Genomic DNA, 27,638 nt, shown 5'->3' with positions numbered 1-27,638 from the left:
ATATAGAGGAAGCAAAGGCGAGAGGGTGGCCAGAGGCTTTGGCAGAGTGACATTTATTTGCCAGGTTCAGCAGGTACACAGCCCACCGACCTTCATACACCAGAGCAGACCCACAGGCATGCAGGGAGAAGGGCAGGACTACCCCCAAGTGCCAAGCGAGGGCCAGGACCAGTGCAGCTGCCTGCCCAGGCTGTAGTGGGGTCTGACAAAGGGCACCTGCCAGGAGCCTCCGTTAGGAAACTGGGGAGCTTTGTTCCACTCCCTCATTCCAGCAAAAGCAACTCAGCATGGCTCAGAGGCACCTGGGCCTCTCTCCAAGCCTTGATAGAAGGGAAAGTGGGTCATAGACATAGAGGGGGTTCCTCTCTATTTTGTTGTTGAATTGAGAGAGCAGAAAATCTGCCCCTGTGAAGGGCAAACCCCGAATCAGACTATGGGACACTGCCATACAGCAGGCCCCCAGGTATGGAGAGGACTGTGGACTGAGCCTGAGGGAGCCCATGTGGGAAGAGCCAGGGGCAGCACTCCTTGTTTGGCCCAGGGTAAGGACCCAGCTAGGCTGATACACTAGGTGCTGGGCCTGCACTCTGCCCTCCCAGATCTCATTGCCACATGCTCATTGCTCCTCCTTCCCCTTACAGGCTCAGGCAGTTCAGGGCACAGGGCAACCCACTACAGGACCCAGGAGGGCAGGAAATAGAACAAGAATCCTGGGAGAGACTTCCAGGGACAAAGATGGAGGCTTCTAGCCTCCAACTCTTTCTCTTTCACTTCTGAGGACCCCCATGGCTACCAAGCAGTGCCCCCAGCCATGTGACCAGTCTTGTCTTAAAGCATACTGCCTGAGATTATAGCATTCTCTATACCAACCTGTTTCCACTCCTAGAGCAGCCCACACACCACAGGCACATACCTTCATGTGCAGGAGCCTAAGACCGCTGACAGGGCCTCGCTGGAGGACCAGCTCTCAGGGCAAGGCCACCCAATTTAGGGCCTGGGAGAGGATGGGACCTGCAGGGCCTGCCTGGGGGAATTGTGAGGCAAAAAGGGAAGGGGGAGGGGTGCAGGGACCTCCTGAGTATCCCTAGAGCAGCATCCCACAAGAAACAGAAACTGATGAAGCTAGCAAGACAGAAAAGCCACAAGGAATCCATGCAGGGGCTGGGGCTGGTCCTGCCTCTGGCCTGCCCACCACTCACACACATACACACAGGAGACGAAACTGCTCTCCTGTGGCCCCCAGACATGCCCCATGCTGGGAGGCAGGGGCAGGGGAGAGCGAGGGCATCATGCCAGTGACTCTCTGTACAGTGAGAAGCCCCTCGTCCACTCTCCCACCCTCCTGCCCATCCCCCGCCCCCCCACAGCCTGCCCACTCAGCTGGTCTCCTCCCTCCGAGACTCCTGGGCAGAGCCAGCAGCCTCTTCCCCTTTACTAGAGGGTGGAGCCTGGCCTGTTGCGCCCCCTGGGGCTGTGCTGTCCGGCTGGGCCAAAGCCGGCTCAGGGGTGGCAGCAGCCTTGGTGGCCAGTGTGGCACTGCTTTGGGTAGTGGGCATGGTGCTCTCTTCCACGGCTGGTGTGGCTCTCCCATCAGTGGCTGGAGTAACACTTCTGTCAGTGGCTGGGGTGACACTCCCATCAGTGGCTGGGGTGATGCTCCCATCAGTGGCTGGGGTGATGCTCCCATCAGTGGCTGGAGTGGCACTGCCATCTGTGGCTGGGGTGGCACTACGGTCTGCAGGGGCTACATTATCACTCTTCGTAACACCACCCACTGTGGCTGGGGTGGCACTGCCCCCAAGGGCTGGGGCAGCTCCACTTGCAGCTGTGGCCCCGCCTGCAGCCCCAGAGGTGGCAGTGTCTGTGGCTGGGGCAGACTGGGCTGCAGCCGTGCTGGACTGCTCCGGTGCCCTGAGCCGTTTCATGAGGGTGGTCACTCGGACAGCCTTCTGAAAGAAGGACAGTGGAGAGAGGCTCAGAGCGAGGCTTACAGAAGCTGGATCCATTCCTTTGCGAAGGCCAAACCCAGACCATTCCATCGTGCCCTGGCTGCCTCTGACCAACCCAGGGCCGGGGGCCCAGCTGCTCAGCACACCTGCCTAAGGTAGTAGCAGTGGCTACAGCTACACCTGACGGTTGAAGAAAAGCCTGTGTGTGGCTGCAGGGGTGTGATGCAGGCAAGAAACTGTGGTGCCAGAAGGAGCACTTGGGATCAAGCCAGGAAAGGGAGCCATCCAAGCCTTACCTTCCACTTAGCCCTGGCAAAGTTCTTTTCAATCTGGGCACAGACACCATCCTTGATGTTCTTATCAGAAGCAGCATTGCCAGAAATCCTGGAAAGGGTGCAAGTGCGTCTGGATCTGAGGGGGTATGGCCTTCATGGAGACTGTGCCCAGCCCTTTCTTGTAAGACCCAAGGATTACCAGGCAGACCCTCTGGGTTGGCCTGAGCTCTGGGTGTCCCTTGAACCCCAATTTGAGGCCTCAAGGATAGAGGCTGCTAGGTGTGAGGAGGACAGAGGCCAAGGGACCCCTGGCCTCTCCTCCCATCCTCCCTGGGCCCTGCTCACCACTCATGGGAAATGGCCTCTTCCGCAGTGATCCGCTGGTCTTGCTCCACCTCCATCAGCCTTGTGACCAGGTCTTTGGCTGGGGACAAAGCCAGGGAGAGGCTAGGCTTGGGCACCCCATTTCACTGTCTAGAGGTGATGAATGGGCTCGGGGATAGGATCAGAGTCCAACAGAGAAGGCTGAGAGCAGTCCTCCATGCCAACCCTTCACTCTGCCCTCATGCTGGGCACCTCCTCACCCGCCTGCGAAATGTCATCCCAGTATGGAGAGTCAAACTCATAGTCGCCAGCCAGGATCTTGCGGAAGAGGTTCTTGTCGTGGTTCTCATAGTCATCTTCCTCCACCTCCTCATAGAAAGGTGGATTCCCTGAAAGCCTACACAGGGTCCCAAGGACAGGGTTACTCAGGAAGGCCATGGACACAGACCCCCACCCCACCTGGCTGCCAGGCTGTTTGCCGGCTTATCCACTCACAGGATGTACATGATGACTCCAATGGCCCAGCAGTCCACAGGGCGTCCATACCGCTGCCGGCCTACCACCTCTGGGGCTGCAAACAGTGTCCACCTGCTGGTCAATATCAGGCCTGGCCAGGCCTTGTACCACTCACACCCATTTGCTGGGATAGGGACTTCCTTCCCCCCCCCACCCACCCAGAGCCACTCCTTGAAGGCTGTGTCCCACCCTGCCCCACCCCACTCCCTGCTTGCCCAGGTACTCGGGGGTCCCACAGGGCTCCTTGATGAGGCCATTCTCTAGCTTAGCCAGGTGAAAGTCGCTGATGACAATCTTTGAGTTCTTCAACCGGTTGTAGTAAACCAGGTTCTCCAGCTGCTCCAGCCAGGAATGGCATGTGGGTGGGCAGAGGAAGAGACCATGGAACCCTCAGAGGCTGGACCACGGCCCTGAGGTGCTGCCCACCCCAGCCCCAGGCCGGCTGCCAGCTGACCCTTTGACCTGATTGCTGGCCTCACCTTGAGGTTCCTGTGCACGATCTTGAGTGAGTGCAGGTAGGCCACCGCCTCCAGGACCTGCCGCACCACGTTGCTCGTGTCTCGCTCCGAGTAGTAGCCCTGGTCCAGGATCCAGTCAAACACCTCCCTCCCCGTGGCCCTGAGGGACACCAGCCCCTGAGCCCGGCGTGGGCAGGATCGGGGGTGGGGCAGGAGCACGTGGGCAGGCTGCCTACACCAGGCAGCTGGCTGGGCAAGGCACAGGGACCTGGGACCCCAAGGGTCCAGAAGGGGGGCCTTCCCTGGCTGCAGAGAGCAGAGCAGGTAAAGACCTGGGGGACTGAGGAATCCTGGAACCCAGACCCACACTCACAGCTCCAGGAAGATAAAGTACTCCTTGCGGGTCACAAACACATCCACCAGTTGTAGGATGTTGGGATGCTTCACCCTGGCAACAGAGAGAAGAGCCAACAGATAGGGCTGGGTGAACCCCTAAGAGAGGCTCTGGTCACCACTGTGAGCCACAGCAGACTAACTGGCCAGAGGCTGGTACTACTTGAGGCCTCCGGACCTCGAAGCCCTTCCCGGCTACCTCCCCTACCCCACCCCACCCCTGGGCCACATACTCACATCTTGAGGATGCCTATCTCGTTCTTGGCTGCCTTCCGCACCTTGCGGCCATCCCGCTTCTGGAATTTCTTGCAGGTGTGCAGCTTGCCTGTTGTCTTGTCCTTGGCCCGAAAGATCTCACAGAACTCCTCACTGCAGCCAGCAGGCACTCCACTCAGCCCTGGCTTCAGCGTGGGCTGTACTCCGCTCCCCTTTCCCCAGCCCTTGCCCACCCACCCTTGCCCAACAGACCCGGCACTCACGTCTTGATGACCTGTCCCAAATCATATCTGTCAGTCACCTCCGATGGCTGGTTATAGTTCTTCTTGTCTCCCAGAGTCACACACCCAAACGGCATTGCCGGGCTCTGAGCTGTGGGCAGGATGCGGTCTGGTTCAGCTGTACCACAGCCCACTTCTCCCCACAATGTAAAGGTTGCGTTTGGGAAACCCCAACCTGTCTCAGACCAAGTCAGAGGCAGAGTCTACACCAGGAAGGGCTAGAGGGTGATCAGGCTCAGATCCAGTGCCTGCTTTTCTGGCTGTACCTCCAACCACTCAGCTTGGCTGCCCGAACTACAACAAGCCCCTGCGCTTATGAAAAATATAGTAAACTGACATATCCGTGAATCACTTCGCATTATATACAATCTAAAGAAGATTTATCAAATGATTTATTTAAATTTCAGTAATTCCACAGATGAAAGGGGCTGTATCTACCCACCCATCAGAGAATCATCTCCACGAGTCTGAAGATGCCAAGTGTTGGCAAAGATGTGGAGAACACGAGCACTGCTGTTGGAGGGCAAGTCTCCCCTTTGCTAAACAGTTTGGTAAAACTACTGAAGTCGAACATATCCTGTGCACCAACAATTGCACTACTGACTATGTACATTTGTGCAGCAGGACACTGGTACAAGAGTGCTCATGGCTGCAATATTCAGAATTGCCCCAAACTGGAAACAGCCCACATATCCATCAAGAGCAAGATGTATTGTGGTAGAGTCAGTCACACAATGGAATATTGTTACAAAACAATGGAAATGAGGAGCTACAGCTCTACGCAAGCACATGGTCAATCTCACCAATACAGTGTTGAGTGAAAAAAATACCAAATACATATAGTGGGATTCTACTGATACAGAGTTCAAAACAGGCAGAACTAACCTATACTGTTTAAGGATACAGATATACTGGTAAAATTATAAAGAAACACTAAGAAATAAACACCATGAGTCTTTCTAAGAGAAACAAAGAGGTTGTGATTGGGGGCGGGGGGATTCTGGAGGACCTATTTCTGAACCTGAGAACCACCTGAGTCGTGGTTTAACAGGTGTTCAACTTTATAATAATTTGTAAAAATGTACATACACATATTGGGCACATTCCTAGATCTTATATTTCACAATAAAAAATGTTAATAAAAATTATGGCTATCCATACTGAAGAATACTTGATAGCTATTAAAAAGCATAAAATAGATCAAAATGTGCTACTGTAGGACAGTCTCTGAAAAAAAGCAGGGGACAGAATGGTGGGTAAAGCGTGCTACACTGGGAAAAAATTTTTAAAGTTTATATGCCTGTGTACACTCACAGACTCTTTTCTGGGAGAAAATAAGAGTTCTCTTTGGGGGAAAGAATTGGGTGTCAGAGGGGCAGATTTATACCAATTGTTTATTAATTTTCTGTTAGGACTTGTACTGTGATTACTTTTACTGATTTAATAAATACTGCAGGACTTCCCTGGTGGCGCAGTATATAAGACTCCACGCCCCCAGTGCAGGCGGCCTGGGTTTGATCCCTGGTCAGGGAACTAGATCCCACATGCATGCCGCAACTAAGAGTTCGCATGCCACAACTAAGGAGCCCGCCTGCCGCAACAAAGACCCGATGCAAATAAATAAATAAATAAATAAATAAATAAATAAATAAATAAATGTTGCTTGGGGATTCTTCAGAGGGAGAACTCCCATCTGGGTGGAGAAATGAGGAAAGGCTTTGAGGAAGAAGCAGCATTAGGGCTGGGCCTTAGAGGGAAAGGATTTGCCAGGAGGCAGGAAGGGGTAATGGTCCAGAAAAGCAAGACAAGCCTGCCTAGTGCCTCACTGCCAGGGCCCGCAGGAGACCTGGACCATCAGGTCCAGGGGAGAGGCCCCTGGCCAGGGGTGGCTATTCCAGGCACAAGGATGACCACATGCAGCTGACTCCAGTAGGTTCCAGGCACTCTGGCACCCGGAGCATGGCACCCCCCGGGTCTGCAACCCTGCCAGCCCAATCCTCACCTGAGGTGCTGAGTGAACTGGCTCCAGCACCCACAGGAAAAGGCACTCACGGTCCTTGCTCAGAGGTAAACTTCAGGAGGGGAATTGGGGACAGTGTCTGGACCTTTCCAGACCTGACCCAGAGTCAGCCTCCTTAATGCCTGGTTGGTGTGACACTGGGATGATAACACACTTCACGCTGAGGCTGCATTGAAACTGCTCTGCTGACTATGCATAGTCTCCCTCCACCCCGATTAGCACTTGCTATGCTAAGGGGCTGGGCTGGGGCCTTGGCTACCTAGATGCCCCCCTACCTGAAGTGACTCATAGCCACAGGGTAGTGAAGGAGAGAGGAAGCCACCACCAGAGGAAGCAGCTTGGTCAGAGGGACTCTGCCAGCCAGGGTCAAAGGCCAGGACCCACACAAGCCCCCTGGTCAGCGCTGGCTGCTGCTTGTTTCCTCCTGGGCGGAGGCTACCCACTTCCTAGGGCACCCAGTCCTGAAAGTTCTCCCTCAAATTTGCCCTCCGCTTTAGGGAACAAATTCCATCCAGGTTCTTTGGACTCAGGGAACACAAACGCATTTCATCAGTGTGATTCAAGCTAGGGCTTAAGCCATCTTGTGAGGCACTGCAGAGGCAAACAAGAGAAGCTTTGAAGATCGTCCCTGACTGCGTATCTTTGCCGCCATTGTCACAGCCCTGCTCCTGCATCTGCCGGGAAGGAGCCTGTGGCTAGAATCCCACTCTCACAGCTGAGAGCAGAGGCATGGCCACCCACCACTGCCGGCCACCCATCTCTATGCCCAAACAATCCGGGGGAGGGGGCTTGCATCAGTCCCCTCATTGGTCTTATGTGCAGCGATTCCCTTCCCAGGCTGCAATCCAAGGGCCCTGTACTGGGTGGGAGGGTTGTACCTCAGCCTACAGGTCCCCCAGGAGGGCTGGGAGGGACCTGTGTCCCAGCTCTGCCGCTCTGCATTCCCTCTGGCAGGAATGCCCTTCCCCCAAAGTCTCCCATCAGTATCCTATTTGTCACAGCAGAGTTATTTTTAACATTAAAAAAATCAGCAACTACCTAAACAACCAACAACAGGTGACTCGCCAGCTCAACTGTGTCCATCCAATGGCAGGAATTGTGGGCACTGGCAAGGGCACTGCCCATCCTGGCCTCTCTGTGGAGCAGCCTCCACATGAGCTAGGTGCTGAGACCAGGGCTAAATCTCTTCTTTCATTGTGATTTCTGACATTATAAGGCTATTTGTGCCACAGATTGGCTGCAACGATCCTGAAGCTCCAGGCTCAAAACCACCCTTCGCTGAGGTAACTTCCACAAACTCCACCTCCACCCACCCCACACCAAGAGCTCCCTGCTCAGCCGCATGGCGTGGGAGGTTTTGTACGTGCCTGTCCCTGATCTTGGCCCAGCTTTTGGCCGTGCACAGGCACTCGTACCCGCAGGGACCCAGGGCTGGTCATGGGGGTCTGTCTCCACCACGGAAATCCGGACCTCTGCTCAGTCACATCAGCCTGGAGCCATGTCCTGAAGCCTCATGGCAGGGGCAGGGACAGATCTGTCTCCTCCCTCCCACAGCGGCCCTGATCTCAGCCAGTCACTGCCTCTCCTCACTAACCTAACTGCACTCACTTGCCTCCACCCGCAACCTGGCCCCAGGGCAAAGAGAGGAGAAAAGGGGGCCCTGCTTCAGATTAGCATCTTGGTCCCCTCCACCCCCACCCACTCTACCATCTGCTACCCACTGCTCCTGCCTAGGAGGCTGCCGGTATGCGTACCAAGCCCCTGGCACCTGCTTGCAACAAGGGGGCCCTGGCCCCAAAGCAGGGAGGAGAAACTGAGGGACGGCTTCAAGAACAGTAGAAGGCCAGGCAGAAAGAGGGCGTGCATTTCTAACCCCCATGGCCTGGACAGCCCAGACTCAACATCCAACAATAGAGGGCTTCCCCCGCAACGACAAGTGACCTGGGCTCGGCCTTAAGTCCACACTGGGACATGGGAGGGCACAGAGGTCCCATAGCTGCTGTTTCCCTAAAGACGTGGTTCCTTCCATTCTCTGCAGAGAAACTGACTGGTGTGCACAGGGGGCGGTCCAAAGGGAGCTTGGGGGAAGTGCAGAGCCTGGGGGAGCCTCTAAGGGAGCCTGAGGGCCAAGCATTCCCTAGCTACTGCCTGCTCCTCAGGTCTGGCCCCTCAGGCAATGCTGATGGAGCCTCTGCCTTGGTAATAAAGGGTCCCCTAGGGACCCTACTGTAGCCTAAGACAAGTCTGGCCCAGGGGAGGCCCGAATAGGACAGAGGCCAGCTCCGGAGGCCCAGGGGTCCCACAGAGAGTCCTGGCCCCTCCTCTACTGGGGTCAGCCTGATTCAAGCCCCACATTTCGTAGCCATAAACAGGAGTTACCTGGCACCCTGGTCCTCTGCCATGTGGGGCTTCAGACCTTGCAGTAAAACTAGGGAGGCCAGGGGGGGCCCAGGAGGCCTCCAGCTGCCTCCCAACAACTGTGGGCAACACCTCCCAATTTAGTGGCAGCTGTGAACACCAGCCTGCAGGCAACCCCTCCCCTTCCCTGCTCTCCTCTCTCAGGGACTGGAGCTGGGTTTCCTGCTGTAATAGACATGCCTAGGCCCAAGCTCTGCCCAGCCTGCCGCAGAGACCTCACCCACAGGATGCAGGACCAGCAGAAATAGAGACCTCACTCTCAGGTCTGTGTCAGGAGGCAGAGTCAAGTTTCTCGCCCACTATCCAACTGCTCTAGGTAACTGGGCAGGGGGCTGCCCTGGCTGGGCCTCAGGCTCTAGCTAAATCATGGTCCGTAGTTCCTGCTGCTGACTCTCTCCCATCTAATGAGGGCGCAGGCAGAGGGCGGGGGTGCTCTCCAGTCTCAGGGGTGGGCATAGGATCAGGTGCTGCCTCCAGAAAGTTCAGCCTTCAATAAGCAGGCAGAGCCGAGAGCCAGCTGGCCCCTTCCAGGCACCTGGGGTCCCAGTCTTTGAGCCTCTGAAGGAAAATTCACTGGGGGCCCTGCTTCCCTGTGAGCGGAGGAGGGGAAATTCAGGGAAGGCCCCAGAGTAAAGGGTTGCTATGGTGATGGAAGTTTTTTAAAAAGGAGAGGGGAGGGGAGGGGAGAGGAGAGGTGTTATTCAAATTCTCCAAGAATTCCCTGAGACTTTGGCCTGATTCCTTCCCCATGGGTTCTGTGACCCTGGTCCCCATCAAGGAAGGGGAGGTGGGGAACTGAGAGACTTTAGAAAAGAGAGGGGCAGGGACACAGAGAGACAAAGGCAGAACCTGTGATGGAAGGGGAGTAAAGAATTGACACAGTAAAAAGGATGCAGGCACAAGGACACAGGAGGGAAGGTGGGCAGGGGGTTTCAAAGGGGCCTGTGGATGCCCAGCAGAGCCCTAAGGCCTCCATGACCATGTGCTCTGCACACCTGGACCAGGAGCTGCCCCTGATGCCAGGACCTCTGAGACTGACCCCTCCTGTATTCCCCTAGACATGCACTGAACTTGGTGTGGGACAGCCGTAGCTCTGGGAAAGAGGCCAGCTGTTGCGGTCCCCTCAGAACAGTTCCTCAGCCTCTCTCCCTGTCATCACAGCAGCTTAGGTGAGGAAGGTCCAACATATTGAAGGCACAGGCTTGGGGGATGGAAATGAAGCTTGGAGACCTGGCTGCTTCCCTTTACAGCCCCTCCTCTCAGCTGACCCAGCTCTGCCTAGACTCCCCAGCCACCCCCACCCCCATCTGCTGTCCTCTAGAGGCCTTGGGTCCCCAGGGCCTCTCTTGCAGCTCAGCCTAATTCCCTGCCACCACCGTCCCCCTCCCTGATAGTGGATCCTGTCTGAGGGCCAGAAACAGCACCCCAAGCAACCTAGAAACAGGATAACAACTGCACAGCATCCCTCCACTATGCCTCAGTTTCCCTGGATGGATATCACTGACTCTGTAGTCTTCTCCCAGGGCAAGGACTGCCCACCTGCCAGGACAAGGGCTGGAGAGGAGGGCCAAAAGCTGATATGGGAAAGGCAGCCTATGGCACCTGGGGGCCCACACCAAATGCTGTAAAAGAAAGGGAGAGAGACCTCTTCTCCACCACAGGGCCCAGCGTCTGACACCGAAGGGAGTAGAGTCACCAATTGCCCAGCTGAGGAAACTGGGGCCCAGCAGGTGCCTAAAGCTGGCAGGAATCAACTGGGAGTTGGGGGGGCAGGAAGGGCACCAGGTCTCCACGCGCGGTCCTGGGCGGGGGTGGGGGGGTGTTGCTCAAAGCCTGGGCCTTGGAGGAGGGTGGCAGGACAGGGGCTGGACTGCTGCAGACTGAGCTTTTGGTGAGGGACAGAGAGCCCTGCTCCCTGGGAGGGAACCTGGTGAAGCAGGCTCTGCCTAGCGGTGCGGACAAAAGCAGTTTGGCAGAGCTATGGGGGGCTGGGAGAGCCTAGGGTCTCTGCCAGACACTACAGGCTGGGGAAAGCAGAAACTCACTCGCTCATTGTTCACCCTGCCAGCCGGGGGCCCTGCTCCCCACCGTGCTGCCACCCTGACCCCCTTCCCCAGTGCTGCTGACTCGCCCCCGCTGGCACAGCAACACACATGCGGGAGGCACACGTGTGAGCACCCAGCCCCGCACCTCCCAGCAGAAACATGTGCGTCCCCCAGCCCCACCGCCCAGCGCTGGGTCGGTGTCCTGGACCCCCGGCGGGCCCTCGAGTTGAGGCTTGGAAGATGGATCTTGGCTAGGGGGCTGCTGGTCCCCAAGGGCTTGAGCCTCCTCCCCCACCCCGCGGCAGCCCCGCCCAGCCCCCTTCAGGTTGTCGCCCATAAAGAACTCTCGTTGTCATGGAAATTAGTGACTGCTTAGCGGGAGGGAGGGGGCCCGGGGGCAGTTGGGAGGGGCCGGAGGCAGCTCTGGGAGTCCAGAGGTACAGCTGAGCCCTCGGCCCCTACCCCCACGGGGCACCACGAATGTTGGAGGGTTAATGTTCCCACAATTAGGAGCCCAGCGAGACGGAGGTGGGATGGGCGACAAGGACGGGAGATTGGCCTGGACTTGAGTCTCAGAGGCTTCCCTTGGGACCCCCGACCCGTCTGAGGCGATGGGGAACTTTAGCCCAACCCCGCACGCCGAGCCCTGGATCTGCAGAGCCCGCGTGCTCTGCCCCCGCCGGGACCCCAAGCCCTTGCAGCGCCCCGGCGCACTCGGCTACCCGAACCTCGAGCCAGAGACTCAATCCCCTAAGACCCCACAACGTACGTTCCGGGGGCGCCACCCCCTCCCGGGTCACCCCGCACCTGCAGCGCTGGTCGGTCACAGGGAGGAAGCGATCGCGGGTTCAGTGGGGCGCCGAGGGCTCCGGGGGCGGCGGGCAGAATCCGCTCCGGGCACGCGGGGCAGACGCGGCGCCAGCTGCAGCCACTTCGGCTCGCGAACCTCCAGCATCTCCCGCCGCTCGCCGCCCGGATTCGCACCCCGGGCCGGGGGCGGGCTGGGGGCGGGGCCTCCCTCAGCCGGCTCCGCCCCGACCCTGGAGGAGCCTGAGCCCGGAATCTCACTCGAAGGAGGGCTGAGGATGGGGTGGCAGCAGAGAAGGTGAGCACTGGCCTTCCCGGCCCCGGCCAGGCTTTCAAAGGCTCCCTTAGGCCCTTGGACTGACCGGGCAACAAGGACCGGAGGGGCCTTCCTATGCCCATTGTAGAGGGTGCGGAGTAGAAGGTGTGGGGAAAGCCTGAGTCCTGGAGCTGCACAGGAGTGTCTTGGCAGGTAGTAGTCCCCAGGGGACTGGCGTTCTGCCCAGCTCCCAAAACCTGACCCAAAGAGCGGAACCCACTTAGAACCAAGTGGGCAGTTGCTAGGGCAAGCTGTGCTACAGACAGGCCTCCCCTAGCTAGTAAACACACCGGGGTGTGTGTGTGCAAGTGAGGGCTCCAGACCTTGGTGGCAGAGTCTTCTACCCATCCTCCCCTCCCCTCCTGCAAGGTCCCATCCAGGGTGGCTGGCTCAGCCTGCCCCCTCCTGTGTGGCACTGAATTTCTCAAGCTCTAAAAGTTACCTATGACATGGCATAGACTCTGCTTTCTTGACAGTTTAATCACCCTCGAACCCTTCCTGAACAGCATCACTACTGCTGGCCTGGGCTGAGATATGGGGATACAAGAGAACTACAGCACCATGGTGCCCCACCAGACATGGCCCCTGACTGGAGGAGGCTGAGAACTGCCGGGAAGAGCCTCTGAAGGAAGTCCTTGGCCATTTCTCTGTCCCTTGTCACAGAGGCACATGGACCAAATGCTTGCCCCGCCCCACCACAAGCCTTGAGGCCAGTATCTGAAGGCCAGACTTAGGCTTCTCTGTGCCTGAAACTGGGCTCCACCCAACCAGAACCCTCTCAGTGAGCCTTCTGACCCCATCCTGGGTGGGGTCATCTCCAAATCCCTGGCCATGTTGAGTGAGTCTCTCCTGGATGGTTCCCCACAGCTGCTGACAGGAGTGACTGCCCAAGTGAGGAAGTTGGAGCTCATGCTGGGGCTGGAAGTCTAGCCTGGGAAATGACTGCTCGAACAGGACCCCTCGATATCTTTCTCCAGAGGGGGTGTCGAGGAGCCCTTCACATCCTTCCCTGGTTTGGTCATTGCTTCCAGGCCAGATGGGTGTCACCTCTGGGCTCCCTGGGCTCTGGGTGGTCTCATTCATGGCACCAACTCCACTGGGTAGGAATCTCCAGGTAAGCTGGGCATCTGCAGCGCAGAGCTCTGAGTCTCATCTCAGTATGCTAAGTTCATGTCTGCAGAATTAATGAATGGCCTGGCACTCAGTCTTTCCTGCTGTCTGCCCACTGTCATTGAAACAATGGTTCCCTGTGTTGTATGGTGCATCTGATCCTTGGCTTGCTGACCCCACACGTGGTACACACATTTAATGCCTTTCCTGAAGATCATGGCTATCCAGGCACAGAAAAGCTGGGCCAAGGAGAAGCTGGAATGTGGGGGATTTAGAGGCAGGGGAAGAGGTGGCTCGCTAGAGCCCTGCCTGCTGCTGGCAGTGCTCCACGTCTTCTTGGTCCCGTGCACACTCCATGTGCCTGTGGGTGAGCACGTGGCAGGGTGTATGTGCACACGTGTGATTATGTCTGTGTGTGTGTGCTCTTATGCCAAAGGAGATGGCAACAGCACAGTGTGTGCAGCGGTGCCCAGGGGCACATGTGTTTGCATTCTGTGTCCACCCAGGCATGCTTGCTTGCATGTGCACATGGACGCTGTAGCTAGCTAGTCCCTAGAGCCACTGGTCCTCTTCCTACCTGGCACAGGCCTCAGGATCGTGGGGGCTGACTTACAGTGTGAAAGCTGGACATGGGAAGAGGGTGGACCATGGACCATGCCCAGGGGAGGGTGGGGGCTGTGATGACCTTATATCATTGGCCATTTATAGTCTCTCCACGAAGGGCAGCCCCTCACTCTCAGGTGTGTGTGGGGATAGCCAGGTCTTTGCCCTTTGTGGAGAGGACAACCTAAGACGAGAACCCAGGGTTGGGACAGGGGCATGGCTTGTCCCTCAGCTCCCAGCCAGAGGGGCACCAGCAGGGTAGGGCTTCAGTGTCTTTTTTTTTTTAAAGAATTTATTTATTTATTTTGGCTGCGTTGGGTCTTCATTGCTGCAGGTGGGCTTTCTCTAGTTGCGGCGAGCAGGGGCTACTCTTTGTTGCGGTGCATGTGCTTCTTGTTGCGGTGGCTTCTCTTGTTGCAGAGCACGGGCTCTAGAGCGCAGGCTCAGTAGTTGTGGCACATGGGCTTATTGGCTCCGTGGCAATGTGGGATCTTCCCAGACCAGGTATCGAATCCGTGTCCCCTGCATTGGCAGGCGGATTTTAACCACTGCACCACCAGGGAAGTCCTGGCTTCAGTGTCTTGGCTTCAACCTCCAGCTGCCCTCCAGGCAGGAAGTAGCAACACCAGGTGAATTCTTCTTCTCAGCTCTTCCAGGCCATGGAAGACATGGACCTTTATTCCTACCCCCACTATTCAGAGCCAGACAAGGTCAGGGGCCGTGGCTTCTAGCCACTCCCCTGGCCAGAGGGACAGCGGGAGGCCCTTTAAAACAGAGTGGAGTTTGGGACAAGAGCAGGGCAGTTGGCACTGGCATTGCCCCATAGCCTCTATGAAGATCTCCTGACGAGGCCTTTACCCTGGCCACCCTGTGGGCAGAGGCTGCCCATCTTGGGAGGCACAGGAGGCGAAGGGAGCCCAAAGTTGACAGTTCTGGCTCCCACCAAAACTAGATAGTCAGAGAGGCAGGATAAGATGTGAGTCTCCACGTCCTCAGAGACTACAAAGCAGGCCAGAGCCTCATCCCCCAGCTCAGGTTGTATCTCCCACCCAGGATTCAGGATTTATCAGCCCCCCACCCTGATTTCCTGCCCCAGGGAACCAAAGGCCAGCACTCCTATACCTTCATATTCTGACTGGCTGACAGAAGCACCTGCCAAACCAGCATAGAGCTCCAGCCAAGGTTCTGACTTTAGGAGGTATCTGCATTATCAGGCCAGCTCCCCCAGGAAGCCCAGACTCTGACAGGGACCCTCCTTGGGGGTAACAAGTGCTCCAGGGCCCCAGCCATCTGTAGAATTGTTTGGCTGTTGTCAATGTTGCTGGCCTCAGCGCCCCGTAGAGGGCCCAGCATGGGGGAAGGCAAGCAGTCTTTTCCTCTGGAGCTAGGGGAGGGGGCTGCCCGCCCCCATGACTCACTCCAGGCTGTGTGGGTTATTACATTATGTTTGAAATTGCCATGGCAACGAGCTGGCAATCAAGGGTAATTGAGCTTGTCGCCAGGGCAACAGGGCAAAACCCACAGCTGCCACTCTCTGTGGTTGCCCTTGGGGTGCAATAAAGGTCAGGCTAGACCAGGGCCAATGTCAGCTGTGGGGCTGTGGGGCTCTCTGGAAAGGATAGGATTGCCAAGGCCCATGGAATTCCAGTGTGTAGAGGCAGGGTATGCCTTGGCAGTGCCAAGGGCCCCATCCCTGACCACATGCCTGGATCCCTGCCCTTCCCTCCACCACCCTGTGCCTAAAATATGCCACAGTGGTCAAAAGAAGCAGAACCAGAAAGAACTTTTATGTGCTCACAGATGGTACTTATAGATGGCCCATGGGCCCTTCTCCTCGTACTCACGGTGGCTGAGCTACAGGCTCTGGAAGGAGTCCCGGGACGCCATGATGGAGCCTCCAAGCCAAGCAGCAGCAGCACAGTGCAGAGAGCCCAGCACAGTGGCACCGGGGCCCAGCTCCTGTCTCAGGCACTCAGGAAAGCCACTCAACAGGGTGCCGCCACCGTCCAGCACCACACTGGCCAGCAGCTGCTCCTGCTGCTTGGCCTCCAGCCGGCTGATACTCAGGAGGGCTAGTTGTGGAAGGCCTGGCTGATTGAGGCCTAGAATATTGGGCTGGAAGAGGGCCTCGGGGCAGCAGAAGCACTCAGAGCCCAGTGTGATAACCTGCTTGTCTGCAAGCAAAAAGTCCACCCGGGCCAGGGCCTGGGCACGGGCCATCTCAGCTGTCATGTCCATGGGCACATAGCAGCAGGCCTCTTCAATCTGGTTGACCAGCCATGCCTTGAACAGTGACTGGCCACCTGCCGGCAACAGCTGAGCCAGGTATTCAGTGAGGTCAGCACCCGCCACATCCAGCCGGTAGGTGTCAAGTGGGGCCAGATCCCCGGTGATGATGGGTGCCACAGAGGAGGTGCCATGGCCACTGCCCAGCACCAGCCCAGTGGTCCGCCCATAAGCATAGAGTGCCAGCAGGGCCTGATGCACTGTCTGCATGGCTGGCACATGGAAATGCTCAAAGAGTATTTCAGCCACCTTTTCTCGGTTCGTGCATGGTGATGTGGGTGAGTCCGCCACAAGCACAGCCAGCTCCTCGGGCTGCACACCCAGCCTGCAATAGAACAGGTGCTGCCACAGCACCTCCAGTGCATCCCAGTCAGAGACCACTCCTCGATTCAGCACCGAGTAGGAACCCTCTCGGTTCTCAGGCACTGCGTACCTGGGCTGGCCGTGGACTGGATGCTGGAGCAGCTGGATGCGTGAGCGCAGCACACTGAGGACGTGGTCCTCTCCAGCCAGTCCACATTTGGTGAAGCCTGTGCCTGTGTCGATCACCACAGATGCCATGTCCTGGTAGGGGTCCCGTGAATGGCGGCAGAGCACTGGGGACCGTACTGGCAGAACATCCATGGTGGGCACCAGCTCATAGCAGGCTCCTCGGAGAAGGCCAAGCTGCGCGACCACTGGCGAGTGTGTAATGTCCTCAGCTGTCAGCTTGAACCGGGGGCTGTGGGCAAGACCTTGCAGCCAGGACCAGGTGTGGTGAATGTGAGCAGGGAAGGCTGCTCCTCCCGCTCCCTGGGGTAGCTGCCAGCTTGCCAGGATGAGAGCCGATGTGAGCTGAAGCTTTGACCAGCACTGACACCAACATTTTCTCTGCTTACATAGACACAGGTCTCCTCAGGGGCCGGGGTCACCCGAAGTACCCCCACATGGGTAGGCGGGCCCAATGGCTCACCTTCCTGGCACAGGGTGGAGGCCTGACCAGGGTCCCTAGTGGTGGGGGGACCTCTTGAGAGAGTGGGCTTATTGGAGATGGGGGGTTCTTGGGAAAAGGGAGGCTGCCTAGTGAGAGAAAGCTGCCTGGCAATAGGGGCTCCAGTGAGAGGGGCCCGACCAGGAAGTGGGGGCTGCTTGGTGGAGGGGGCCTGCTCAGCTAGGGGTGGCTATCCAGAAAGGTGGGTCTGCCTGGGAAGGGGACGCTGCTCTGCAGAGGGAGGCTGACCGGCCGAAGGGGGCTGCCGGGAAAGGGGATGCTGCTCAGCTAGTGGGGGCTGACCACAGAGTGGGGCGTGCCCAGCACCTTTGACCTGAGGGCTGTCAGGGTGAGCAATAACGACCTCTTTCTGATTGTGGTTGCCTACATCCTCCTGGAGCAGGGGTCTGGGCACCTGCTGGTTTTTGGCTGGTGGTACAGGCTCTGGGGTCAGCTCTGAGTTCATCCACTGCAGTTTCTTGGCCTGGACCATAGAGGTGTCCTGCATCCTGGAGGCATCCTGCATCCAGATGGTGTGACTAGTTTCGGTTTTTTCAGCGTCAGGTTTGGACCAGCCAGGATCATAGGCATGGCTCAGTATCCTCTCTCCAAATTGGAGGGGCATACCCAGTGGAACATGCCCAGTGAGCATCCCCATCCTGATGGGTGTCTCAGTACCAGGGGAGCCTCGTGACTCCAGGTTGAGCCTGGCCTCTTTGGGAACCAGGGCCACCTCTCGGTAGCTTCCAGATGAAAGGCTGGAGGGCACAGGGCTGGACACCATGGGTGTGGTGGACCAGAAGCTAGAGCCATCACTGTCAGGGGAGAAGATGGGCATGGTCAATGGCCGGGTGGACAACGTATTTTCAGAGGCACAGATGGATGGGTGGCTGGGCATGAGGCCCACCAGCACTGCCCTTGAGCCCATGGGGTCATGGCACAGCAGCCCCGTTCTGGTGTTGCCCGTGGCCATATCAAACACCAGCACACGGTCTTCCACAGCATCCCGGAGCTGGCAGGTAGGGGCACTGGAGGGGGGTATCTGCATGGCTTCCTTGGGAGGCTGTACTGTGGGGGAGTTGCGGCAGGTTACTTGGTAGGCAGATGGCGGCACATTGGAGCAGGTGTTGCTGCAAGCATTGAGGGGCTGCTGACCTGGCTGAGAGCTGCAGATCTCCTGGTTACCCCGCTTGGACTTGGGGGTTTCTGGAGGCCCTGAGCCCGGTTTGGGGCTGCCTGGCCTGGAGGTACAGACCATGGGTTTCTCCACTTGGTTCTCAGGCTGCCTTGGTAACACCGGCCTTTGGGCAACCTCGAGCTCCTGGGCCTGGTCTGGGGACTCTTTTGGAGTGCGTGCTGGGGTGGCAGGCTCATCCTGAGAATGGAAATTCACTTTGTCCTGGCAGGATGTGACCCCTTTGGGAGACTCCAACTGGATAGACCATTGGTTGCCACATTTCCTGGGCAAGAGGTCTTGGGACAGGCCCTTGGTGATGGCATTGGTATCCATCAGGTGGTCAAGGTTGCAGGTGTAAGATTCAACTGCTGCTGACATTGAGATTGTATCCAGAGCTGGAGTATTTGCCTGAGTTGGAGTTGGAGTTGGAGGAGCCTGAGCCGAACATGGGCACTGGCCCTGGCCCTGAGCTTGGGCCGGAGCCAGAAGAGGACCTTGGGCTGCAGCTGAGCCATCCTCCCCTGAAAGAAAATACGGTAGCCACCGGCTCTTCCTAATGCCCAATGGGGCTATCTGTTTGGGGCTGCAGGGGCCTTTGCCCCAGCCTACTAGGACTTTAGCTGGAGCCTTGCCCTCCCCCGCCATCTGCACCTGAAGCCGGGAACAGCAGAGTCCGAGCTGGGCCACATCACTGGTGCGGTCACCGTGCCTGCACACTGGTAGGGCCAGGGTCCTGTTCTCTGTGACGAGATGTGTTTGGGCTCCCACGATAGAGCCTGGAAACGAGCTAGTGGAGGAGAGTCTCAGGGAATCCTCAGAGGCCCGCTCACAGCCACATTGGGAGCTAACCTCAGAGGGTCCCAGAGTTGCTGGTGACTGGGCTCGTGTGTATGGGCCTGGGAGGCTGAGCCATAGGACCCATCAAGGATGGCCTCGGTGGACAGTGACAACCCCTGCCTCAAGTATACAGATCCTGAGCTTATCCATGGTCCCTGGGACCCTCTAGGGCCACCGCCCAGCTGCTGGCTGCCAGCTGAGGGGTGGCCCTGGGAGCCCGATGGATCAGGGCCCCCCACTTTCTTGGTGACTTCCATAGTCCTGCTCCATGCCCTAGGTGCCCTGCCCCCACTTCGTTGCCATGTGTGGCAACCCCATACATCACAGCCCCCAGTGACCTGGAGGAGGGTGAGAGAGTGTGGGAAACCAGGGGCCCCACCCCCCTGAGGAATGGGGGCCTGCCCAGGGAATCTTGAGAGGTAGAAAGGCCAAGGGACCCCAGTGAATTCTGCCAACCCTAGACTGGCCTCCTCTCTCCTTGCCAGCCAGGTGGCCACTCTGCCCAGGCCAGCCCTAGAGGGAGGGCAGTGCTCCTAGAGGCGAGAGCGTGTATAAGGCCAAGGGAAAAAGGTAGGCAGGGGAGATACTGAGGAAGCCCCTGGGTTCCCAGTTTACCTCAGATGCCAGACTTGGCTCTTTCTCCCCATTTCCCACGTGGCAACTTGAGACGTAAGCCCTGACCCAGGGATGCAGTTCCAAGTGTGTGACCCGAGGCCCCTGTGGGGGGCAAAGCCCCTTCACCACTCAGTCCTGCGAGGCAGAAGTGGGTGAGGGGCCCAGGCTCAGGCTCTAACTCCCCTCCCCCATGTTCCCCAGCTCCCGCTCCAGGGACAGCAGCTCCTTGGCAGTCTCTCTGCTCCAGATGGCTTTCCCCTGCCTGTGCCTCACAGAGCCCCCTCCCCAGAGTCACATGTCCTTGAGGCCCAGGACCAGTATCCCACAGAGGTGGGGATGGGGACGACACGGGTGGGAGTGGGGCCTCTGCTCAGAACCCTCAAGTCAGAATGTTCTAGCCCTTGTCATATTGTGTCAACTTCACCTTGGCCAGAAGGGGGGCAGAACACTGGGCATAGGGCTAGGCCACCAGTGGAAATTACAGGATGGGCACAGTGGGGACACAGTGGTTAGGGGGCTGTCCACACAGTGGGCACAGGGCTGGCTACACAGTGCGGGTATGGTGGGTGCAGAACTGGGTACACTTTGGGTACAACTGCATACGCAGTGAGGACAAGTTGGACAAAGGACTGGACTTGGGTAGCACACAGAAAAGAAAGCTATTAGACGAGGTGGGCAGTCCTACCCTCCATTTTGTAGATGGGCAGAGGGTCAGGGAGGAGTGGGACCTGCCTGGACAACCAGCCAAGGCCCAGATGTGCCCTGCAGCCACAGAGGACAGGCCTAGTTTGGGGAACTGACCAGTGCTACAGGCCTGAGTCTGGAGGTTCTGACTGGGGCAGGGTCAGACCTTCCTCCTTCCCCCAGCTATGAGCTCTGGGCCTCCTCCCTCTGTCCTCCAGGGCTATCCTTTCAGGCCTCAGTCTTTCTACCCAGGAAACAGGTTTGTGGAGAACGAAGCTGTAGTCTTGTCCTCTGAAGCGGTGTGTTTTCACAGAAGTTAAAAATAGTGCTTACGGTTGGCCATGGGGTGTGAAGCGATGTGACCAGGGACCAAGGCTAGCTCTGTGCTTCGTCTGCACCTTCCTGACTCGGCACTGGGCAAAGCCTGACTCAGCCATGTCTCAGGCCCCCGGACCCCTCCCCCTTCCCCAGATGCTGCCTTCAGTTAAGAATGGGGATAGATGTGGCTGGACACTGCTGCTCACTACACACTATGGCCCAGGAAGGTGACAGAGCCCAAGGGTCTGTGGTCTGCACATGTGTGCATTCACACACACATACTTGCTGAACACTATTAACTTCATTAATCTCTGGCCCCAAGCAAACTGTTTTTTAATTTTGTTTTGTTTTTCCCCATGACAGAGATGCTAGTAGCAGCCTCCTGTGGTTGTGGGAGGGCTGGAGAAGCATGGAGGGAGGCCCTGAGTCCCTGCCTGTCCGACCACTGAGCCATCCCCCGACTCCTGCGAAAGTGAGGCATAATTCTCCCTTTCCGGGCTGGAGTCCTCATGAACAACGGATCTGAGAAGGGTGTGCCCCACTAAGGAAAGACCAAAGAAGGCAGCCCGGAGAGAGGAGAAAGCTTTTCCCACCTGGGAAGCAAACACCCCTTATAGCAATAAGAACAGTGACTGCTATTGACTGGGCCCTTCCTCTGTGCCAGGCAGTGCTGAGCACTGTAACCCAGCCTCACAGCAATTCAACAAGAGCCGGGTGCTGTCACCCTTATTTTATAAATGATGAAATCAAGGCACAGGGAAGAGAGAGAATTCACAGAGGTTGCAGCTAGTGAGTTGTAGAGCCAGAATCCGAAGCCAGGCCACCAGGCTTTGGACCCACACTTCAGGAAACTACAATGCCATCACAGGTGTCATGCGCAGGGCCACGTTGGCATGGACCCTGCTGGAGGGGAGCCAACATGCCTCCCTTCCGATTGCTGCAGCCCCAAGCCCCCACCCAAGCTGTAACCCACATGGCCCTGTTCCTCCTCCCAATAGCTTAGCAGGTGGCTCAGGCATGGGAGGGGGCATTTTCCTGGGGGGCACTAAGCCAGTGCCTCCCAGGAAGCTGTCAGTACTGAGTAGGGGCTAGTTACATACCCTGTGGGACCTGGCTGAGTCTCTTGTATTCAGAATTCTTGGCCTGCTGAAGCCCCTCTGCTTTATCCAGCTGAGGGGAGGGGCAGCAGGCAGTTAGAGAGGATCCCAGGCTGGGCCCCTTCTACCTAGCCCCCTCCTGCACCCACCCCTCATCCCCCCCATCCCCTCCCACCTCATCAGGCAGGGACATTGCCCCTGTACCCCTCCCCCAAACATGTTTTTAAATAGTCTCTCACCAGGAAGAAGGGCATCCAATTCTATTTCTGATTCTGGAAAGTGAGGAGGGCCAACATGTTACCATGGCAACCTAGAGAGCCCCTCCCCCAGGCTGAGCCCATTCCCCAGGCTGAGGGCTGTCTGGGATGGAGGGGCCAGGAAGCAACAGGAAGGAGCTCAGTCTGAGGGCGAGGCCATACAGAGGCTCCTCTATGAGGGCGGGTTCCAGCACTGCCTCCCTTCACACTTCACCTGACCCGCTCCGGGCAGGCTTGGGGGAAGGCCCCAAACCCTGTGGAGAGGGTCAGACTTCAGAAGATGGGGACAGTCACCTCACTCTGAGAAACCCTCCTTCCCAGTGGATCAGGCTGGAATCCTCCTACCTAGGAGAACTTGAGGGTGGTGGGCAGGAAGGGCATCAAGAGGAGAGGCACAGAAGGCCCCATTCTACCTCATGACCAGCCAAGTCTCCCAGACTTGCTTCTCCAACACAGACATATTTTGGGCTCTGTTGTGCTCTCAGGTGTCAGCTCTGTCAAGTCCCTGGCCCTGCACTCTTCCAGTCTACCTGCCTTCCCCTCCCTGTACTCTGGGAAGACTCGACATCTCCAAAAATCTAGGATCAAAAGGAGCCTTAGGGACTTCCCTGGTGGCGCAGTGGTTAAGGAATCCGCCTGCCAACGCAGGGGATATGGGTTCGAGCTCTGGTCCAGGAAGGTCCCACATGCTGCAGAGCAACTAAGCCCGTGCGCCACAACTACTGAGCCTGCACTCTAGAGCCCGTGAGCCACAGCTACTGAAGCCTGCGCACCTGGAGCCTGTGCTCCGCAACAAAGAGAAGCCACCGCAATGAGATGCCTGTGCACCGCAACAAAGAGTAGCCCCCGCCCGTCGCAACTAGAGAAAGCCCACGTGCAGCAACGAAGACCCAAAGCAGCCAAAAATAAATAAATAAAATAAATAATTAATTAATTAAAAAGGAGCCTTAAAGGGCTCCCAGTGCAGCTAACCACTTGATAATGGAGTGAAAAGCAATGCCTGTTTCCCCAGAGGTTCATCTCTGCCTACTGTCCAAGGGCTCAGACACCAGCCCTCTGTCCCAGAGGCTGCACGTGGGTAGCACTTAGGTCTGTGGAGGGAGGGCACTGCAGGTAGGAGCACAGCCCAAGCAGAGGCAGGCTTCTGAAGAGACCCACAAGGACCTTGTGATCAACACTCTCTGGGTCCTGATGGGAAACCAAAGCCCCCCAGGAGGAAGGCTGTACCCTCTGTCTGTCTCTCAGCTCTACACCCAGCACTCTGTCTGTGTTTTCCTCTCCACCCTGTGAACTCTAACTTCCTGCTTCCCTGGAAGTCTCTCCTGTTCAGGGTGCACCCATTCCACGGAGGCAGCACCATGTTTGAAGGAGCTGGCACCTTCTCCCTGCCCCGCTGCTTCACCCCAAACAAAGGCAGTCACAGTGCAGAAAACCCCAGTCCTAGAGGAAACTATGGCAGGGTGAGGGGTGATAATCCACTCCTCATCTGGGATGTGAAATGCAGAACCTGAGAGTGCAGGAGGACATGGCTTTTGAGCTTTAAGGCACAGGGAAATTTAAATAACAGATGTTTAAACAACCTTCCCTGCAAGCCATGGTGCAGTGACCCCTCTGCTGTGATGTGTTACAGCTTAAAAATAGCCCACAATGAACTGCTCTGAGCTCCAATTGACTCAAGCTTACGTAACTCTGCGTGAAAGATGGCCAGCCGCACCAGCCAGGAGGGAGGACAAGAGCACTGGCACCCCCCTGACTGCTGTCCACAGCTGGCTTAGGGGCTGCGGCCAGCTCCTCACCCTCCCTGGGAGCAGCCTCCCATCCAGGAGCCAGCAGCAGGGAGTGGGGGGAGGAGGCAGGACTTCATGCCTGGCAAGAAAAGACCTCCAACCACACCTGTGAAGGGGATGTAAGGAAAGCTGCCCTCCCTCAGGGTCCCTGAGGAACCCGGGCCCAGTGGAGGGTGGGGGCGACTTTACGAACAGATGGCTGGGGCTTCCCTGGTGGCACAGTGGTTGAGAGTTCGCCTGCAGATGCAGGGGACACGGGTTCGTGCCCCAGTCTGGGAGGATTCCCACATGCTGTGGAGTGGCTGGGTCCGTGAGCCATGGCCGCTGAGCCTGCGCGTCCGGAGCCTGTGCTCCGCAACGGGAGAGGCCACAACAGTGAGAGGCCCGCGTACCGCAAAAAAAAAAAAAAAAAAAGAACAGATGGCTGGACTTCCCTCTTCCCTGGTGGTGCAGTGGTTAAGAATCCGCCTGCCAATGCATGGGACACGGGTTCGATCCCTGGTCCGGGAAGATCCCACATGCTACGGAGCAACTAAGTCCGTGCGCCACAACTACTAAGCCTGCACTCTAGGGCCCGCATGCCGCAACTACTGAGCCCGTGTGCTGCAACTACTGAAGCCCGTGCACCTAGAGCCCGTGCTCCGCAACAATAGAAGCCACTGTGACGAGAAGCACGCGCACGTGCACCACGATGAAGAGTAGCCCTCCCTCGCCACAACTAGAGAAAGCCCACGCGCAGCAACGAAGACCCAATGCAGCCAAAAATAAATAAATTAAATAAATAAATTAAAAAAAAAAAAAAGGAACAGACGGTTGGGTCAGAGAGACCAGGGCAGGAGCCCACGTGGGCAAAGTGACTGGGGCAGCCCAAACAATTCCTTTCACCCTTTTAAGAGGGGCCTCCCCAGCTTGGAGAGACATGTCAGCAGGACCGATGCCTGGCTGAAGCTGTCGCTACGGTGGAGCCCAGGGGTGGAGCTGACTCTTTGGGGGTCTCTAAGTCTCCATGGTCCAGGCTGCATGGAGCCGGTCAGGGGGGTGGACTTGTAGCATGAGAGAGGGAGCTCTGGCTTCAAAGCTGATCAAATCCTGTGATCTTGGCCACCAGCTGCTGCTTTTGAGTCCCCTGCCTTCCCTGATGCATTCCCAGATCCCAACTGCCCAGTCCAAGACTGACCACAAGTGTGCAAGTGGCTAAACCAACAAGAAAGGCAACAGATTGGAGAGAAGGCAAGGATGCCCGTGGCTCTCGCGCTCCCTCTGCCTCTGCCCATGCTGAGCCCCAGGGATTCAGCAACTTCCCTCAGCTCCTACCACCTGAGCTCAGAATAGGAACCATCATGGGCCTGGCCCTCAAGCTCCCAAAGAGCAACAGTGAGACAGGCGAGGGCCAAATACAAGGGCCCTCCTGCCACCTGCCCAGCAAAGGCTGGCTCTCAGGACCACTAGTGCATCTGCTTCCCTTCCAATGTTTGGGCTGCAGGATGGGTGGAGCAGAAATTGTGGGGGAATGGGTAGCTGTGGAGGGACAGGAGCTGGTCCTGGGCTCTCTTGGCATCTAGGCTCATTGGGTTAAAAAACCCAACTGGAACAAACCCCAAAAGAATGGAGGGAGAGACTGAGGCTCAACTGGCCCCCCTGTGCCAGTTGATGGGGAATGCTGGGGGTGGTTCATCAAGTCATCCCCCCTCCTCCAGGCCGGAGTAGCTCCACCTCCAAGCTGGTTGGACCCTCACACGGGCAGAACAGAGGCTCTGAGTGAAGAGATGCTTGGTTCCTGGGGTCTTCATGGAGGAGAGTTCTCCAGCCCAGCATGGAGTAAACGGTGTTTTTCATCAGGGCCTGGCAGATACTGGATCAGTGCTCAGCTACCGATTCCTGGGGCTGCTTCTCTCTGGGCAGAGGCAATAAGTGTGAGAGGTGCATCCCAGGCCTTCCTGAGCCTCAGACACTCCCAGCAGTGCCCACGCCCCCCAACCCCACCCGGCAGTGGAGGGTCCTGCTCTCTCCTACAGGTGCAGGGAGTTAGTTCATGAAATGGCACCAGAGGTGGACCCGGGATCTCATGGGCTGAACCAAGGGAGTGGCGGATGAAGCCACTGTCCCAGAAAGTTCTCAGGATTTGAAATGGGGCTGTGTCTAGAGCCCTCAGGTGTGACCCCCTAGAGAACCTTTGGATCCCTGAGGAAATTCTCTGATAGGCTGGGGCTTTGGCATAAGGGGAATCTCAGACCAGACTCATGGTCCCCTATCAAAGCAGGTCGGTCTACCCCATGCTTGCCCTCCAGGTGCCAGACAACAGCGACACCAGTGGGCAATCAGGAGGATGTGAGTCATCTGCTGCTTCCTCAGCCCCAGCTTCCATCCTGGCCTTCCTCCAGCCTTTATTGGCACCTGCTGGGCCCCAGCCCCACTGGAGATGAGGAGAGGAACTGACACCAGCTCTCCACAGCTCATGATGGCAATGCTGGACTCCCAAAGCCCTGGGAGAAACCCGTGCTCACGCCATCCCACCCTAGTGGCAGGCCCAGGCCCACCAGGGCCACCAGCAACCTTCTCCTTGGACCAACCATTATTCAGGCCTCCCCCAAGGCAAAGGCAGTCCAGCCTTCATTAGCCCTGGAAACCACTCAGAAAACTCCTGGTCCTCCAGCCCATCACGGGGCCTAGAACCTATCCTCCCTTCCTCTCCTTCCTGGCGGCCCAGTCAGGAATTGGAACCCTGAAGTAGTTCCAGCTCCCGACACTCCAGATGGACTTAGGACTATCAAGTGGCTCTGAGAAAAGAGTTCAGAGCTTGGGGGCTGCAGCATCAGGGAGAGGGGGTGCAGCTGTGGCAAGCACCTGCTTAACTGTGTCCCCTCCCTGGAGAATCCTGGCCCTGGAGGCCCTTGGCCCAGAAACAGGCCCAAAGCCCCACATTCTGGCTACACAGGAAACCTGACATCCCCTGAGCTTCTTCTGTCTCCATTCTCCGGGACTCCTCTCCTCGCTAAGCTTCCCTCCCATCCAGAGACCCCCTTCTCTCTGAGTCCCTCTCTTATGAACAGAGAAGCCCATGGTCCATACGCTGCAGAGGCCCAGTAGGGAAGGAGCCTCAGTCCAGCTTCAGTGAAGCCTCTGAGCCTTCTTCTCACTCCCCACCCAGCTCCAAGCCCCGGGTGACGCTTAGATCCCCAAGATGAGGTTAGGGCACAAGGACTACTAGTTGGAGGGATGGAGACAGTCCTTTCCAACTGGTACGGGGACCACAGCTGTGGGAATGCTCCAGGACATTCCACTCACCTCTCTCCCAGCCTCAGGGGTGACACAATGGGGGAGAGAGAGCCCAAGGGTCCCTGGCAGAGCATGCAAGGCTACAACCTCCTCTGTGCCTGCACTCACGGGCATCAGAGGTGTAGGGGTAAACAGGCAGACGGAGTCCATCTCTTCCCCTCTCCAGCTCATAGGTCCCTGATCTTCAGACCCTTGCACTTGAGCGTGAGAGTCTCCTTTTAAGCTTTACCCCTGTCCTCAGAGTCCTTTGGGTCCCCATATTTGGGCCTCCCTCTGGCCTGAGATGACAGAGTAGGCAACAGATGGGTAGAAAACAGCTAGGCAGCTCCAGTCCCAAGGAGACCCCCACTCTGCTTACCAGGGAGCTCTTGCCTAAACCCAGGGTTCCATGCATGGCAGGGCAAGGAGCTGGGGACTCAAAGGGAAGGGAGCCTACGCCCTTTAGCGTGAGCCAGGGTCTCCCAACTAATGAGATAGAGGCCATGGGGGACCCGAGCAAGAGAGAGGAACCAGGACTTCCCTGGTAGCACAGTGGTTAAGCCTCCATGCTCCCAATGCAGCAGGCCCGGGTTCGATCCCTGGTCAGGGAACTAGATCCCACGT

General features: G+C 57.4%; 2 protein-coding genes across 3 annotated transcripts; both read right to left on the bottom strand.

Annotated features, from left to right (window-relative positions):
* Nucleotides 1–37: 37 nt before the first annotated feature.
* Nucleotides 38–11,888, bottom strand: CAMKV (CaM kinase like vesicle associated). 2 transcript variants are annotated; one of them, XM_060307965.1, is made up of 11 exons: nucleotides 11,703–11,888; nucleotides 4,395–4,503; nucleotides 4,153–4,284; nucleotides 3,896–3,970; nucleotides 3,544–3,682; nucleotides 3,280–3,400; nucleotides 3,044–3,119; nucleotides 2,809–2,945; nucleotides 2,570–2,648; nucleotides 2,246–2,333; nucleotides 38–1,949 (listed from the first exon to the last, which is right to left on the bottom strand). In XM_060307965.1, the coding sequence occupies exons 2-11, from the start codon at nucleotides 4,487–4,489 to the stop codon at nucleotides 1,377–1,379; spliced, it is 1,515 nt and encodes a 504-aa protein (XP_060163948.1). In that variant the 5' UTR covers nucleotides 4,490–4,503; nucleotides 11,703–11,888; the 3' UTR covers nucleotides 38–1,376. The 2 variants fall into 2 exon arrangements, with proteins under 2 accessions (XP_060163948.1, XP_060163949.1); XM_060307966.2 differs by lacking the exons at nucleotides 4,395–4,503; nucleotides 11,703–11,888 and adding an exon at nucleotides 4,384–4,394.
* A 3,637-nt stretch (nucleotides 11,889–15,525) lies between these two features.
* On the bottom strand, nucleotides 15,526–19,258 carry LOC115858879 (uncharacterized). The gene is given in 3 exon segments (XM_030867172.2): nucleotides 15,526–16,736; nucleotides 16,739–19,027; nucleotides 19,030–19,258. Coding segments are annotated over 3 exon segments (3,729 nt in total).
* Nucleotides 19,259–27,638: the final 8,380 nt, after the last annotated feature.

The sequence above is a fragment of the Globicephala melas genome, chromosome 11 (genome assembly GCF_963455315.2).
Source record: "Globicephala melas chromosome 11, mGloMel1.2, whole genome shotgun sequence".
Lineage (NCBI taxonomy): Eukaryota > Metazoa > Chordata > Mammalia > Artiodactyla > Delphinidae > Globicephala > Globicephala melas.
The sequence above is the reverse complement of the archived record's forward strand: the minus strand, read 5'-3'. Positions and strand labels throughout refer to the sequence as shown.